At 35.2% G+C, this 18,452-nt stretch overlaps 2 protein-coding genes across 2 annotated transcripts; one reads left to right on the top strand and one right to left on the bottom strand.

The window, feature by feature from the left end:
• The first annotated feature begins 2,197 nt into the window (after positions 1-2,197).
• On the top strand, positions 2,198-6,185 carry LOC114541922. Its single transcript, XM_028561717.1, has 4 exons — positions 2,198-2,712; positions 2,947-3,273; positions 3,876-4,724; positions 4,919-6,185. The coding sequence occupies exons 1-4, from the start codon at positions 2,275-2,277 to the stop codon at positions 5,963-5,965; spliced, it is 2,661 nt and encodes an 886-aa protein (XP_028417518.1). The 5' UTR covers positions 2,198-2,274; the 3' UTR covers positions 5,966-6,185.
• Positions 6,186-6,930: 745 nt separating this feature from the next.
• LOC114541921 (ATP-dependent DNA helicase RecQ-like) lies at positions 6,931-8,197 on the bottom strand. Its single transcript, XM_028561716.1, has 2 exons — positions 7,739-8,197; positions 6,931-7,599 (listed from the first exon to the last, which is right to left on the bottom strand). The coding sequence occupies exons 1-2, from the start codon at positions 8,195-8,197 to the stop codon at positions 6,931-6,933; spliced, it is 1,128 nt and encodes a 375-aa protein (XP_028417517.1).
• Positions 8,198-18,452: the final 10,255 nt, after the last annotated feature.

Below are 18,452 nucleotides of genomic sequence, written 5' to 3'. Positions count from 1 at the left end.
TTGTTGTAATTCTACAACAATAACATGGCTAGTTCATATATGAACCTAGCCTATAGGCTAATTTTTCAATAGCAATCACTACAATGGAAAGTCTTCATTCGAAGCTATGGTTCAATCTCCAAAAAGCCAATTATTTATGTGAGAAAATAAGCTTTTTTCCACCGTAGTCTTTTTGAAACTCTTACACATATCCCTGCGAATTTTTCTTTTCCTATCAAAAAAGTGTACATTGTCTCCAGTAAAGTGAAAAGCAACGCAAAAATCATAGCGCAAATAAGAAAAAAAATAATGGGAACAGAAAAGAAAATTCCAGAAACAACATGTCAAGTAAATATAGACTGTTTTAATAATTAGGATAAACTACCGAAACAATATACTTTTCGTGATATAACTATGTCCAGACTTGTTTTAATTAACTGACAATCAAGAAGAGCAATTTTGAAGGCTAATTGTCAATATTTTTCTCTAATTACAATCCAAAGGCTTTAATCAAAACTACGGCGCAATTTACAAAACTCCATTACCTAGGTTAATCAAGAAGCTGCTTTCCAATGCAGTATTTTTTAAAATCTTAAACATTTCCCAGCAAATCTTTCTTTTCCTATCAAAAAAGTACGCATTGTGTACAGTGATATACAATAAAACACACATATCACGGCGCAAATATGCAAAAAAGTATTTTAGGCCGAACACAAAATTGCAAAATACCCTTGACAATCTCCAAAAAGCTACTTATTTATGTGAAAAAATATGCTGTTTTCCACCGTAATTTTCCAAGATGAGTAATTTTGAAGGTTAATTGTCAATATCATTCCCTAGTTATAATCGAAAGGCTTTAATCAAAAATACGGCGAAATCTACAAAACGTTATTACCTAGGTTAATCAAGAAGCTGCTTTCCAATGCAGTATTTTTTAAAATTTAAACATTTCCCAGCAAATCGTTCTTTTCCTATCAAAAAAGTACGAATTATGTACAGTGATATACAATAAAACACACATATCACGGCGCAAATATGCAAAAAAGTATTTGAGGCCGAACACAAAATTCCAGAATACCTTTGTATTCCTATTAATTACGATAAATTACCACGACAATGCTTTTCCTTATATAATTGTGTCCACGCTTGTTGTAATTCTGCAACAATAAAAAGGCTAGTTCATATATGAACCTAGCCTATAGGCTAATATTTCAATAGCAATCACTACAATCGAAAGTCTTCATTCGAAGCTATGGTTCAATCTCCAAAAAGCCAATTATTTATGTGAGAAAATAAGCTTTTTTCCAGCGTAGTCTTTTTGAAACTCTTACACATTTCCCAGCGAATTTTTCTTTTCGTATCAAAAAAGTGTACATTGTCTCCAGTAAAGTGAAATGCAACGCAAAAATCATAGCGCAAATAAGAAAAAAAATAATGGGACCAGAAAAGAAAATTCCAGAAACAACCTGTCAAGTAAATATAGACTGTGTTAATAATTAGGATAATCTACCGAGACAATATACTTTTCGTGATATAACTATGTCCAGACTTGTTTTAAATAACTGACAATCAAGAAGAGCAATTTTGAAGGCTAATTGTCAATATCATTCTCTAATTACAATCCAAAGGCTTTAATCAAAACTACGGCGCAATCTACCAAACCCCATTATCTAGGTTAATCAAGAAGCTGCTTTCCAATGCAGTATTTTTTAAAATCTTAAACATTTCCCCGCAAATCTTCCTTTTCCTATCAAAAAATTACGCATTGTGTACAGTGATATACATTAAAACACACATATCACGGCGCAAATATGCAAAAAAGTATTTGAGGCCGAACACAAAATTCCAGAGTACCTTTGTCAGGTAAAAATAATATGTGTTAATTACGATAAATTACCACGACACTGCTTTTCCTTATATAATTGTATCAACGCTTGTTGTAATTCTACAAAAATAACATGGCTAGTTCCAACCTCGTACCCAGGGTCTTTACTCGTGGGGAGAAAAGACCCTGGTTGCCGCTGGTCACGTGGCACCCAGATTCTGGGTGCTAAATTGAAATTTTCCTGTGGGAGGGGTGGGAGAGGAGCGTACGTTTGTTATCGGAAAATTTTCCTCGTAGTATTGTGTTTTGTCCTTCGCAAAAAGAAAAAATATACATAGTTCACGCTTGAAGATTTTGTGTTATTGCAATTCAATAACACTGTCATGGCCTCAGAAGAATGGAGTATTAAGTTACATGTTAATCATGGAATTAGATCAAATTTCAAAAGAATACTCATTCAGTTTTCGCCAATGGCTAGTAAAGGCACGCCAAAAAAGTACTACAAGAATCCATCTAAATCGTCGGTCAATATCTCGCGCTGCAGACTCTGTAATTCTGTTGGTGATCCGAGGCATTGTAAAGGTTTGTTTCGGGACTCTAACGTCGCGATTTTACGTGACGTTGAGACTATTTTCGGCGATAAGTTGCCACAAAGTAGCAACCTTCCGCACTTGATCTGTCGGCCATGTGAGAGAAGACTAAAAACTGCTATACTGTTAAAGAAAACAATTTACGAAACGCAGCAACAACTACAAGAAGAAATCCGTGCCAAACGTTGTGTTGAGATATCGCCGTCGGTCGATAAACCAGCACCCAAAGTTCGAGCAACTGGGATTACGCGTCGACGCAGTATTGATTTTGACATCGCTACCTCTGAAAGCGCAAGTCCTACAACATTACCTTCACAAGTAAGTGTTCTTTATTTTGCGTGTAATGCTGTTTAATTCTAGTATTTTGATATTTTTCTTGTAGAATATTTAGCGCTATTAATGAGGCGTGATATTCACAAATGATTAATATTTAATCATGGTCATGAATAATAAGATCTATATTTGGTTCATACTTCATAGTAATTTTAATTTATTGTGAAATGTTTCGAAATTGATATCTTTTAAAATATATTCTAATTTGCCTATTTAAAGGAAGGTGAATTATTGGATTTGGCTAAGGCAAATCAAGAATTGATTGAGGTTGCCAGAAGAAGTGAACCATCTGTTCTCAGGCAAATATCCTATGATGGTATGTCAGATGAGGGTTGGATGTCGGAAGTGTTAGAAGAGATGGCAACCAGATGTCCAGTTGTGAACAAAATACTGCTATCTCTGATAGAAAGCAGCATCTATCCGGGGAAGAAGAATCCTGGCATCTGCTTAATTTATGGCATCATAATGTTCTTAAGATGCCATGAATTGAGTAGAATTCAGAGAATAAACTCGGTTTTGTTGGTACAAGGTCAAGCATCTGTTAATGTAAGTCATTACATTTTCATGCCCAAGTAATTTTTTGTGTTGTTAAATATGTTATGAATATAAAGTAATCTAAATACTTAATTAAGCCCTCTGATTAAAACTATCCATATTGGAGCCACATCAACAGTATGAAAAATTGCTATGAGACAATGAATTCTGCTTAACTGCTGTAAATAAAATTGCTTAGGCTTCTAGCTTTAGGCAGTTGCCAGGCAGTTAAATCAATTTTGTGCATGTGTGGCCAAATGAACGAGATCACCAATGCACTGATAGGATATGCCATATGCATGGTTAGGATTTACAAGTGTTTAGTAAATAAAGGGTTTTTAGCATATGTAGTCAGGTAATACTGAAATTATTTTACCACAGGCTCATCATGTCCTTCATTGTACTGTAACACTAACAGCTGACTTAACTAAATATTACCATTCAATTCTGTTTGTGTATTTAGAACCAAAAATTCTGAATTTGCATTCTTATTGAATGCTGTACCTGTTTTAGAATGATTGACAACTGATCTTGTAGCCTTGTATGTGATTCCTGATTCTTTTGTACCTTCTCCCCAGAATTCAACATTTGTTTTTTGATCATCTGTTATTTAGTGTATTGCCAAATTGAATAAATATGGGCTATGTCTTGAGCCCACCAAAAAGTACAAGATCCTTGACGATGTTGGAAAACATTTACTTGACCGTGCCACAGAGCTAGTGAAGTCTGGTTACAAGTTTGTCTACGTATTAGACAATATCGACTGGGAAGAAAAAGCACATGATATGAGGCAGGATATTCAAAACCGTAGCGTTCATGCAGTTGCTTCCAGTATTGTCTTTAATCGAGTACCAGACCAAGGCTTTTCTGACTCTGGTCCACAGCAGGATCTCAGGAAAATCAATGCCAGGGATGTGGTGGCTGTAAATGATTCAGAGCTAAAAGAGATACGAAGTCGGTACCAGGTCATCATTGCCAAAATTTTGTTTGAACATTTACCATCCTTCGCCATGTTTCAACCATTTACCCCTCAAACCACCAAATGTGTTTATTCCAAAGAATTATCCGAAAAATCTGAGGTTGTCACAATGCCAGTACTTATGAAAGATGAAAAGAAATACTCGGACTGTGTTGATGTTTTGGACCAACTTGAGAAGTGGACTCGTGAAATATATTCATCAGCTGGACTGTGTGCACCAGAGCCTGAAGAAAACTGTGAAAGTACACCTGCAATTGGAACAACATCAAGACCTGATCAACCTGCCTCACATGTCCCACCAGCTGCATCTGAGAGTGATCCATTGCATGGTGTGAAAGTACCATGCTTTGGAGATCAACTCACCCGTGTTAGATTTGCTGGGGCAAAAGATTTACGTGCTGGGTGCCATTCAGCCAAGCAGAGGTTGGATCATCTCTATCCCTTTTGCATTGTTGACTGGCATACGAAGAGAAGTTATCTTAAGGTATTGTAGTGTATAATTGTCTACTCCTATAAATTATTTTGCGCCTGTAGTTTTATTTGCACCCATGATTTACACTGGTCTCTGCAAAATTAATGTATCAACACTGGTACTGCAATTGGGTAGATTGTGTCGAATACTAAACAGGTATGTCCTTGGAATATTTGTCTTCTAATATTTCATTTACTGCTTTTCAGACTGTTTTTAAGAAATTATATCTCAATTCTGGAAGGGAAAAGGGTACACTTCGCTTCTTCAGGGAAAAGCTAAACAGGAGAAATGTTACAGCTGATGTCAAACACTATGAGGATTGTGAGCAGCTGTTTTTCAGTGTTGGTAAGTGTTTTGTTATCGAAGCCCTTTTGGAGTTTTTCCAAATGGGTGATGCAAAACACAAGCCAACAGCAAACGGTCCTCATAGTGTTTATGTTCTCAGTGAAGAGTACCAGAAGAGCTACCTCAACAATACCCTGGACAAATTCCTCAATGAGTATGTTTTTGTTGGTGATGATGAGACTGTGGCAACTGATGATGAGACTACGTTATCTGGTGATGATGAGACGACTGATGGTGTTTGGGCCTACAGTATAAACATCTTGAAGTCATTCCTTCTGCTGGCAGATATAAAGGATGCTGTTGCAACAGGTAATGGTGAGTACCTGTGTGTGTTAAGAAAGCAGCTGTTACAACATTTCTTTTCCACTTCTGGTTTTAATGAGTTTACAATTGAAATGTTCATCAATATTTTGCAAACCAAAGTCCTCTTATCAGAAGCTGAAGCCCATAGATGCAAATGGGCTGCTACTGTTAATTGGAAAGGTGGGAATGGAAAGAACATTGAAATTGATCTATTTCAAGAGAACCGCAACTGCGAGATGAAAAAACTGATTCGTTCTATGGGGGCTAACAAAACTGAAAAGGCAATCGAAAGGGCAAGCAAAGCATCAGGAGGAGTTTCGAAAATTGTGGAGGCATTCGAAGGTCAGGTGAATATTCGACCAAAGTCATCAGGCCACACACACAAGTCGTCAGCTGATGATGAACAACTGATAGGGAAAGATTTGAGGGCATTAAGACCATTTAGGAAGGAAGAGGGTAGGATGTTTGAGACATTTGGAAATATCTCGTGTGATCCACTACACTCATTCAATGAAGAAAAATTCAAGGAATGGATTGACAGGCATAAGAACAACATTCTCATGCATTACCCAGTGTTTGATGACAGAGAACAATCAACTGAATGATTAATTTTAAAATAAAAACATTATAATAGCACTTGTGCAGTGTTTTCTTTTATGCTATTGTCTTTACCTGCAACACTTACGTGATGCAATATATTTGCTTTACACCAAAATGAGGTTTAGTGATGAAGACAATAACATAAGGGAAAACCTGCAGAAGTACTATTGCTATATTTGGGGGAAATTATTTGAGACTGAACCATTTGAAACCCATCACCTCCTAATACAATTAAACTACCCATATCACAATTTAACCATGGTACACATATGCCAGATTGATATACTCATTGGCACTGGCACTGTTCTGTTGTTGAGTGATATATTCTACCGTAAAATACTAAAGTAAGGTCTGTCTGGGGTGCATTGGGACTCAGTGGTTTCACTGGATTCATTAGTGTGTAAATAGACTTATATGTATTATGCCATATATTAAACTTTGTTACATATAAGATAATTTAATTTAATACTTTTAGTATTACAGTTGTTGTCAAAAAGGTTGTATATATATATACAGCCGCTGTCATTAATGTTGTCCAAATCAGGTATATCAATATACCTGTCATGTGACTTATTGGTATGCACCAACTCGAGTGTGCTTGCTATGTAAATATATCTGCTATGCGGGTGCTTCATACATTTACATATCAAGCACACTCGAGTTGGTGCATACCAATAAGTCACATGACAGGTATATTGATATACTTGATTTGGACAATATTAATGACAGCAGCTGTATATATATATTTACATATTTATTTATACATTTATACACTTAATACATTTTAGCTTAATCGGATTCTGAAGTTTCTAATAAGCACATAGTGCATGTACAATGTTCCTCACACACATTGCAACAAAGGTGTAATGGCTTGCAAAGAGTACTTTGTTCATAGTCCAAAGACTTTAACAGCAACTTTCTCAGACACTCATTCTCACTCGAACAAAAGTTACGCATATCGTCTTGCATATCAACTCTTCTTACCAATATCTCTGTTATTGTAATATAGGCTAGCTGTTGATGGCTTGCCATCCCTTCCAGCACGCCCAGTCTCTTGAAAATATGCCTTGACTGAATATGGAGGTCCAACATGAATCACCTGACGTATATTAGGTATGTCCACACCCATTCCAATGGCAACAGTTGCAAAAACCACCCGAATAATACTTCTTTTTGAGCAAAGCTGTTTCAAAATCTCTTCTTTCATTTGGTCAGTTTGTGGTGCATGGAACTGAGCAAACAACCTATTTGATGGGGTTGGTTTAGCACCTGGAGGGTAATACTGTTGGGGACCAAGAATATGCTCAAACAATTTATATGCAAATCCACATATCTTTAAGGGTGTATACAGAATTGTTAAAGGATATTGATTCTTTTCTTGGAGAAGACCAATTGCAATTGGCTCCAAAATAGACTTGACAGCATCAATGTCTTGTCCAGATCGAAATATTTTACTGTAAAAAATATTTTTCCTATCTGGATTGGCAACAATAGAAATGCAATTTTTCAATCCAAGTGAGTCCTGAATAGCCTTCATGTCCATCCTATTAGCTGTTGCAGTCATGGCAAGACATGGGACATCTGGGAACAATGCACATAATACTCCCAGTTTTCCGTAATCTTTCCTAAAGTCTTTCCCCTACAGTACGAAACAAAAATATCATAGAATTTGTTTAGTGAAGCATCCATTTTTTTCCAGATGGCTACCCAAATTTTACACATGGTATACTAGAAAATCTGTTTACTAATATTGGAATTTTCATTTTTCAAAATACTAACCATTCCACTATACAATGAGCCTCGTCTACGACAATAGCAACAACATTCTCTTGGTAGATATTGCTCAGCAATAATTCCCGTCCATATTTACTGGAAATCAAAGTCTCTGGATGCGCAAAAACAATGTTATAAGCTCCAACACGTAAATTGTTCTCTTCGCACAGACTGAAATCGACATCTACATAATCGTTCATATATTCCTCGTCAGAATCAAGTTCCCGACTTCTCGGCTCTTTCACATTCAAAACGGACGCTCGGATTCCACTCGTACTTAAGCGAGATATTTGGTCACTCGTCAAGGAATTAAGAGGCGATACAACGATGACTATTGAATCTATCTGTTCCGTTGAAATACTCGATTTCGAACTAGAACCGCGCAATTTATGTTTCGCGAACAACAGTACAGGCGTAAGATGGAAGATCAGAGATTTTCCATATCCCGTTGGTAAAACGCACATAACATCCTTTTGCAAGTAAATACTCTCAAGACAGATAACTTGCTTTGGTTTTAAGGTAATTTTTTTATATAAACTATTTAAAACCGCAAATTCCAAGCACGAGAAAAAGGCAATGTATTCCAACATGGCGAAAACAGCAGAAATGACAGCTAACAAGTGGAAGCATGTAATATGATACTTTCTCCACACCCCCTGAGGCGATGCAATTTTTATAGGCCACGTGACCAGCGGCAACCAGGGTCTTTTCTCCCCACGAGTAAAGACCCTGGGTACGAGGTTGGGCTAGTTCATATATGAACCTAGCCTATAGGCTAATTTTTCAATAGCAATCACTACAATGGAAAGTCTTCATTCGAAGCTATGCTTCAATCTCCAAAAAGCCAATTATTTATGTGAAAAAATTAAGCTTTTTTCCACCGTAGTATTTTTGAAACTCTTACACATTTCCCAGCGAATTTTTCTTTTCGTATCAAAAAAGTGTACATTGTCTCCAGTAAAGTGAAGTGCAACGCAAAAATCATAGCGCAAATAAGAAAAAAAATAATAGGAACAGAAAAGAAAATTCCAGAAACAACCTGTCAAGTAAATATAGTAATTGATGGTGTTGTATCATCCTAAATATTCTAGTTTTGCAAAAAGCATCTGTAACTTTTGTTTTCAGCATATCAAAGACGATTATACGGACTTTGAAACGCATCAAAATGTTTTACCGGAACCATCATATGTCAGGAAAACCCAAACATGAAGCAAACCATGCTTAAATCAACGTCACGACGTGTTTTACGACTTCGGAAGAGAAAAGAGTCGGGTCTTTCAAGCGTTTTTTTTTTTAGAACATAATATTTTCCATTTCTCTCCACGATATTGACTAACTGATGCAAAGCATTTTCAAATCGAAAAATGTCATATCTCTTAGATAGGGGACAAAAATATTTTGGATGCAAACTCCATTTTATCCTGATAATAATGTTTCATTGTTTGCTGTCCCATTTAATTGATGGTGTTCTATCATCCTAAATATTCTAGTTTTGCGAAAAGCATCTGTAACTTTTGTTTTCAGCATATCAAAGACGATTATATGGACTTTGAAACGCATCAAAATGTTTTACCGCAACCATCATATGTCAGGAAAACCCAAGCATGAAGCAAACCATTCTTCAGTCAATGTCACGACGTGTTTTACGACTTCGGAAGAGAAAAGAGTCGGGTCTTTCAAGCGCAATTTAGTTTTTTAGAACATAATATTTTCCATTTCTCTCCACGATATTGACTAACTGATGCAAGGCATTTTCAAATCGAAAAAATATCATATCTCTAGATAGGGAACAAAAATATTTTGGATGCAAACTCCATTTTAACCTGATAATAATGTTTCATTGTTCGCTGTCCCATTTAATTGATGGTGTTGTATCATCTTTAATATTCTAGTTTTGCAAAAAGCATCTGTAACTTTTGTTTTCAGCATATCAAAGACGATTATACGGACTTTGAAACGCATCAAAATGTTTTACCGGAACCATCATATGTGAAGAAAACCCAAGCATGAAGCAAACCATTCTTTAGTCAACGTCATGACGTGTTTTACGACTTCGGAAGAGAAAAGAGTCGGGTCTTTCAAGCGCAATTTAGTTTTTTAGAACATAATATTTTCCATTTCTCTCCACGATATTGACTAACTGATGCAAGGCATTTTCAAATCGAAAAAATATCATATCTTCTCAGATAGGGACAAAAAATTTTGGATGCAAACTCCATTTTATTGATAAATGTTTCATTGTTCGCTGTCCCATTTAATTGATGGTGTTGTATCATCCTAAATATTCTAGTTTTGCGAAAAGCATCTGTAACTTTTGTTTTCAGCATATCAAAGACGATTATACGGACTTTGAAACGCATCAAAATATTTTACCGGAACCATCATATGTCAGGAAAACCCAAGCATGAAGCAAACCATGCTTTAGTCAACATCACGACGTGTTTTACGACTTCGGAAGAGAAAAGAGTTGGGTCTTTCAAGCGCAATTTTTTTTTCAGAACGGAATATTTTCCATTTCTCTCCACGATATTGACTAACTGATGCAAGGCATTTTCAAATCGAAAAAATATCATATCTTTTAAATAGGGGACAAAAATATTTTGGATGCAAACTCCATTTTATCCTGATAACAATGTTTCATTGTTCGCTTTCCCATTTAATTGATGGTGTTGTATCATCCTAAATACTCTAGTTTTGCGAAAAGCATCTGTAACTTTTGTTTTCAGCATATCAAAGACGATTATACGGACTTTGAAACGCATCAAAATATTTTACCGGAACCATCATATGTCAGGAAAACCCAAGCATGAAGCAAACCATGCTTTAATCAACGTCACGACGTGTTTTACGACTTCGGAAGAGAAAAAGTCGGGTCTTTCAAGCAATTTATTTTTTTAGAACATAATTTTTCCATTTCTCTCACGATATTGATTAACTGTTGCAAGGCATTTTCAAATCGAAAACATATCATATCTCTTAGATAGGGGACAAAAATATTTTGGATGCAAACTCCATTTTTCTGATAATAATGTTTCATTGTTCGCTGTCCCATTTAAATGATGGTGTTGTATCATGCTAAATATTCTAGTTTTTCGAAAAGCATCTGTAACTTTTGTTTTCTGCATATCAAAGACGATTATACGGACTTTGAAACGCATAAAAATGTTTTACGGAACCATTGTATGTCAGGAAAACCCAAGCATGAAGCAAACCATGCTTTAGTCAACGTCACGACGTGTTTTACGATTCGGAAGAGAAAAGAGTCGGGTCTTTCAAGCGCAATTTATTTTTCAGAACATAATATTTTCCATTTCTCTCCACGATATTGACTAACTGATGCAAGGCATTTTCAAATCGAAAAAATATCTATCTCTTAGATAGGGGACAAAAATATTTTGGATGCAAACTCCATTTTATCGTGATAATAATGTTCATTTTCGCTGCCCATTTAATTGATGGTGTTGTATCATCCTAAATATTCTAGTTTTGCGAAAATCTGTAACTTTTGTTTTCAGCATATCAAAGACGATTATACGACTTTGAAACGCATCAAAATGTTTTACCGGAACCATCATATGTCAGGAAAACCCAAGCATGAAGCAAACCATGCTTTAATCAACGTCACGACGTGTTTTACGACTTCGGAAGAGAAAAGAGTCGGGTCTTTCAAGCGCAATTTAATTTTTAAAAACATAATATTTTCCATTTCTTTCCACGATATTGACTAACTGATGCAAGCATTTTCAAATCGAAAATATCATATCTCTTAGATAGGGGACAAAAATATTTGGATGCAAACTCATTTTATCCTGATAATAATGTTTCATTGTTCGCTGTCCCATTTAATTGATGGTGTTGTATCATCTAATATTCTAGTTTTGCGAAAAGCATCTGTAACTTTTGTTTTCAGCATATCAAGGACGATTATACGGACTTTGAAACGCATCAAAAGGTTTTACCGGAACCATCATATGTCAGGAAAACCCAAGCATGAAGCAAACCATGCTTTAGTCAACGTCACGACGTGTTTTACGACTTCGGAAGAGAAAGAGTCGGGTCTTTCAAGCGCAATTTATTTTTCAGAACATAATATTTTCCATTTCTCTCGAGATATTGACTAACTGATGCAAGGCATTTTCAAATCGAAAAAATATCATATCTCTTAGATAGGGGACAAAAATATTTTGGATACAAACTCCATTTTTCGTGATAATAATGTTTCATTGCTCGCTGTCCCATTTAATTGATGGTGTTGTATCATCCTAAATATTCTAGTTTTGCGAAAAGCATCTGTAACTTTTGTTTTCAGCATATCAAAGACGATTATACGGACTTTGAAACGCATCAAAATGTTTTACTGGAACCATCATATGTCAGGAAAACCCAAGCATGAAGCAAACCATGCTTTAGTCAACGTCACGACGTGTTTTACTACTTCGGAAGAGAAAAGAGTCGGGTCTTTCAAGCGCAATTTATTTTTTCAGAACATAATATTTTCCATTTCTCTCCACGATATTGACTAACTGATGCAAGGCATTTTCAAATCGAAAAAATATCTATTCTCTTAGATAGGGGACAAAAATATTTTGGATGCAAATTCCATTTTATCGTTATAATAATGTATCATTTTTCGCTGCCCCATTTAATTGATGGTGTTGTATCATCCTAAATATTCTAGTTTTGCGAAAAACGTCTGTAACTTTTGTTTTCAGCATATCAAAGACGATTATACCTACTTTGAAACGCAACAAAATGTTTTACCGGAACCATCATATGTCAGGAAAACCCAAGCATGAAACAAACCATGCTTTAATCAACGTCACGACGTGTTTTACGACTTGGAAGAGAAAAGAGTCGGGTCTTTCAAGCGCAATTTATTTTTTGAACATAATATTTTCCATTTCTCCACGATATTGACTAACTGATGCAAAGCATTTTCAAATCGGAAAATATCATATCTCTGAGATAGGGGACAAAAATATTTTGGATGCAAACTTCATTTTATCCTGATAATAATGTTTCATTGTTCGCTGTCCCATTTAATTGATGGTGTTATCATCTAAATATTCTAGTTTTGCGAAAAGCATCTGTAACTTTTGTTTTCAGCATATCAAGGACGATTATACGGACTTTGAAACGCATCAAAATGTTTTACCGGAACCATCATATGTCAGGAAAACCCAAGCATGAAGCAAACCATGCTTTAGTCAACGTCACGACGTGTTTTACGACTTCGGAAGAGAAAAGAGTCGGGTCTTTCAAGCGCAATTTATTTTTTCAGAACATAATATTTTCCATTTCTCTCGAGGATATTGACTAACTGATGCAAGGCATTTTCAAATCGAAAAAATATCATATCTCTTAGATAGGGGACAAAAATATTTTGGATACAAACTCCATTTTTCGATAATAATGTTTCATTGTTCGCTGTCCCATTTAATTGATGGTGTTGTATCATCCTAAATATTCTAGTTTTGCGAAAAGCATCTGTAACTTTTGTTTTCAGCATATCAAAGACGATTATACGGACTTTGAAACGCATCAAAATGTTTTACTGGAACCATCATATGTCAGGAAAACCCAAGCATGAAGCAAACCATGCTTTAGTCAACGTCACGACGTGTTTTACTACTTCGGAAGAGAAAAGAGTCGGGTCTTTCAAGCGCAATTTATTTTTTCAGAACATAATATTTTCCATTTCTCTCCACGATATTGACTAACTGATGCAAGGCATTTTCAAATCGAAAAAATATCTATTCTCTTAGATAGGGGACAAAAATATTTTGGATGCAAATTCCATTTTATCGTTATAATAATGTATCATTTTCGCTGCCCATTTAATTGATGGTGTTGTATCATCCTAAATATTCTAGTTTTGCGAAAAACGTCTGTAACTTTTGTTTTCAGCATATCAAAGACGATTATACCTACTTTGAAACGCAACAAAATGTTTTACCGGAACCATCATATGTCAGGAAAACCCAAGCATGAAACAAACCATGCTTTAATCAACGTCACGACGTGTTTTACGACTTGGGAAGAGAAAAGAGTCGGGTCTTTCAAGCGCAATTTATTTTTTCAGAACATAATATTTTCCATTTCTTCCACGATATTGACTAACTGATGCAAAGCATTTTCAAATCGGAAAAAATATCATATCTCTGAGATAGGGGACAAAAATATTTTGGATGCAAACTCATTTTATCCTGATAATAATGTTTCATTGTTCGCTGTCCCATTTAATTGATGGTGTTGTATCATCTTTAATATTCTAGTTTTGCAAAAAGCATCTGTAACTTTTGTTTTCAGCATATCAAAGACGATTATACGGACTTTGAAACGCATCAAAATGTTTTACTGGAACCATCATATGTCAGGAAAACCCAAGCATGAAGCAAACCATGCTTTAGTCAACGTCACGACGTGTTTTACGACTTCGGAAGAGAAAAGAGACGGGTCTTTCAAGCGCAATTTATTTTTTCAGAACATAATATTTTCCATTTCTCTCGAGGATATTGACTAACTGATGCAAGGCATTTTCAAATCGAAAAAATATCATATCTCTTAGATAGGGGACAAAAATATTTTGGATGCAAACTCCATTTTATCCTGATAATAATGTTTCATTGTTCGCTGTCCCATTTAATTGATGGTGTTGTATCATCCTAAATATTCTAGTTTTGCGAAAAGCATCTGTAACTTTAGTTTTCAGCATATCAAAGACGATTATACGGACTTTGAAACGCATCAAATTTTTTTACGGGAACCATCATATGTCAGGAAAACCCAAGCATGAAGCAAACCATGCTTTAGTCAACATCACGACGTGTTTTACGACTTCGGAAGAGAAAAGAGTCGGGTTTTTGAAGCGCAATTTATTTTTTTAGAACATAATATTTTCCAATTCTCTCCACGATATTGACTAACTGATGCAAGGCATTTTCAAATAAAAAAAAAATCATATCTCTTAGATAGGGGACAAAAATATTTTGGATGCAAACTCCATTTTATCCTGATAATAACGTTTCATTGTTCGCTATCCCATTTAATTGATGGTGCTGTATCATCCTAAATATTCTAGTTTTGCGAAAAGCATCTGTAACTTTTGTTTTCAGCGTATCAAAGACGATTACGGACTTTGAAACGCATCAAAATATTTTACCGGAACCGTCATATGTCAGGAAAACCCAAGCATGAAGCAAACCATGCTTCAGTCAACATCACGACGTGTTTTACGACTTCGGAAGAGAAAAGAGTTGGGCTTTTCTAGAGTAATTTATTTTTCCGAACATAATATTTTCCATTTCTCTCCACGATATTGACTAACTGATGCAAGGCATTTTCAAATCGAAAAAATATCATATCTCTTAGATAGGGGACAAAAATATTTTGGATGCAAACTCCATTTTATCCTGATAATTGCGGTGCCCGCGCCAAGTTTGGCACCGCATTATATTCAGCCTTTGAGTTTGTTTGGTCGCATCAATACGTTTCCCTAATCGCCAAGTAAAAATTCCTTCCACATACTTGGAATGCTTGGAATTTTTTCCTAATCATTACTATTAATCTTGTTGTACGTTTGGCAAATTCTTTTTTAAAGGAACGTTCTTTTTTCAATTTCAATCTCAAACTCTGATAATTGCGTGTATCTCTGCTTTTATGCACCCAAGAAGGACAAAAATACCACCATTCGATTCAGCGTAAGAAATTATACGTACAGGTCTAAAATATATTACTAAACAAGAGTATTCGCAGCGATTTATGACGTTTGAAAGACAAACGAAATTGAATTGTTGACAAATCGCTCAAAATTACTATGCTATACTTTACTAGTAATAGTAAGTTTGGTCTTTGATATCTTTCATATCGTTGGTTTTCTCTTTTAATTTTCGTCCTTAAATAAGTGGATCGGTCTTACATTGCGATTTATTTTATAGTACTTTCAGCCAAATATATTCTATTTCGAAGGTTTTAAAGTATAGTTTCAATAAGCGAACTTTATGACAAATCGCTCAAAATTATTAAACAAATTAAAAATGCAGTACGCTTAATCCTTGACTTCTGTATCGTTGCTTTTCTAGTTTCCGGCTCTACGCCAGTTTATTCGTCTCACGTTTCTCTTCATTTTGATAGTATTCTTAGATAGTATTTTTAGCCTAAATATTTTATTTCTGAAGATTTTAAAACGGCGCAATTTTGACCTTAATGTACCAACCAACCAGGCTGCGGCCGACAGGAGAATGTAAGTTGGTGATGTCGTTAGAAATGAGCGGACGTTTTATTTCTAGACAAGCATTGCGGGCACCACATTTTAGTACTGTGTCTGGTTATGTTTCATTGTTCGCTGTCCCATTTAATTGATGGTGTTGTATCATCCTAAATATTCTAGTTTTGCGAAAAACATCTGTAACTTTTGTTTTCAGCATATCAAAGACGATTATACGGACTTTGAAACGCATCAAAATGTTTTACCGGAACCATCATATGTCAGAAGAACCTAAACATGAAGCAAACCATGCTTTAGTCAACGTCACGACGTGTTTTACGACTTCGTAAGAGAAAAGAGTCGGGTCTTTTAAGCGCAATTTAGTTTTTTAGAACATAATATTTTCCATTTCTCTCCACGATATTGACTAACTGATGCAAGGCATTTTCAAATCGAAAAAATATCATATCTCTTAGATAGGGGACAAAAATATTTTGGATGCAAACTCCATTTTATCCTGATAATAATGTTTCATTGTTCGCTGTCCCATTTAATTGATTGTGTTGTATCATCCTAAATATTCTAGTTTTGCGAAAAGCATCTGTAACTTTTGTTTTCAGCATATCAAAGACGATTATACCGACTTTGAAACGCATCAAATTATTTTACCGGAACCATCATATGTCAGGAAAATCCATGCATGAAGCAAACCATGCTTTAATCAACGTCACAACGTGTTTTACGACTTTGGAAGAGAAAAAAGTCCGGTCTTTCAAGCGCAATTTATTTTTTTAAAACATAATATTTTCTATTTCTCTCCTCGATATTGACTAACTGATAAAAGGTATTTTCAAATCGAAAAAATATCATATCTCTTAGATAGGGGACAAAAAAAATTTGGATACAAACTCCAATTTATCTTGATAATAATGTTTCATTGTTCGCTGTCTCATTTAATTGATTGTGTTGTATCATCCTAAATATTCTAGTTTTGCGAAAAGCATCTGTAACTTTTGTTTTCAGCATATCAAAGACGATTATACCGACTTTGAAACGCATCAAATTATTTTACCGGAACCATCATATGTCTAGAAAATCCAAGCATGAAGCAAACCATGCTTTAATCAACGTCACGACGTGTTTTACGACTTTGGAAGAGAAAAAAGTCCGGTCTTTCAAGCGCAATTTATTTTTTTAAAACATAATATTTTCCATTTCTCTCCACGATATTGACTAACTGATAAAAGGTATTTTCAAATCGAAAAAATATCATATCTCTTAGATAGGGGACAAAAATATTTTGGATACAAACTCCATTTTATCCTGATAATAATGTTTCATTGTTCCCTGTCCCATTTCATTGATGGTGTTGTATCATCCTAAATATTCTAGTTTTGCCAAAAGGATCTGTAACTTTTGTTTTCAGCATATCAAAGACGACTATACGGACTTTGAAACGCATCAAAATTTTTTACCGGAACCATCATATGTAGGAAAACCCAAGCATGAAGCAAACAATGCTTTAGTCAACGTCACGACGTGTTTTACGACTTCGGAAGAGAAAAGAGTCGGGCCTTTCACGCACAATTTAGTTTTTTAGAACATAATATTTTCCTTTTCTCTCCACGATATTGACTAACTGATGCAAGGCATTTTCAAATCGAAAAAATATCATATCTCTTAGATAGGGGACAAAAATATTGTGGATGCAAACTCCATTTTACCCTGATAATAATGTTTCATTGTTCGCTGTCCCATTTAATTGATGGTGTTGTATCATCCTAAATAATCTAGTTTTGCGAAAAGCATCTGTAACTTTTGTTTTCAGCATATCAAAAACGATTACATGGACTTTGAAACGCATCAGAATGTTTTACCGGAACCATCATATGTCAGGTAAACCCAAGCATAAAGCAAACCATGCTTTAATCAAAGTCACGACGTGTTTTACGACTTCGGAAGGGAAAAGAGTCGGGTCTTTCAAGCGCAATCTATTTTTTTAGAACATAATATTTTCCATTTCTCTCCACGATATTGACTAACTGATGCAAGGCATTTTCAAATCGAAAAAAAATCATATCTCTTAGATAGGGGACACTGAAAAGTATTTTGGATGCAAACTCCATTTTATCCTGATAATAATGTTTCATTGTTCGCTGTCCCATTTAATTGATGGTGTTGTATCATCCTAAATAATCTAGTTTTGCGAAAAACATCGGTAACTTTTGTTTTCAGCATGTCAAAGACGATTATACGGACTTTAAAACGCATCAAAATATTTTACCGGAACCGTCATATGTCAGGAAAACCCAAGCATGAAGCAAACCATGCTTCAGTCAACATCACGACGTGTTTTACGACTTCGGAAGAGAAAAGAGTTGGGCTTTTCTAGAGTAATTTATTTTTCCGAACATAATATTTTCCATTTCTCTCCACGATATTGACTAACTGATGCAAGGCATTTTCAAATCGAAAAAATATCATATCTCTTAGATAGGGGACAAAAATATTTT

Source organism: Dendronephthya gigantea, unplaced genomic scaffold (assembly GCF_004324835.1).
Source record: "Dendronephthya gigantea isolate DGI-Jeju-01 unplaced genomic scaffold, DenGig_1.0 000322F, whole genome shotgun sequence".
Taxonomy (NCBI): domain Eukaryota; kingdom Metazoa; phylum Cnidaria; class Anthozoa; order Malacalcyonacea; family Nephtheidae; genus Dendronephthya; species Dendronephthya gigantea.
Note: the sequence above shows the minus strand (reverse complement) of the source record. Positions and strands in the feature narration are given on the sequence as shown.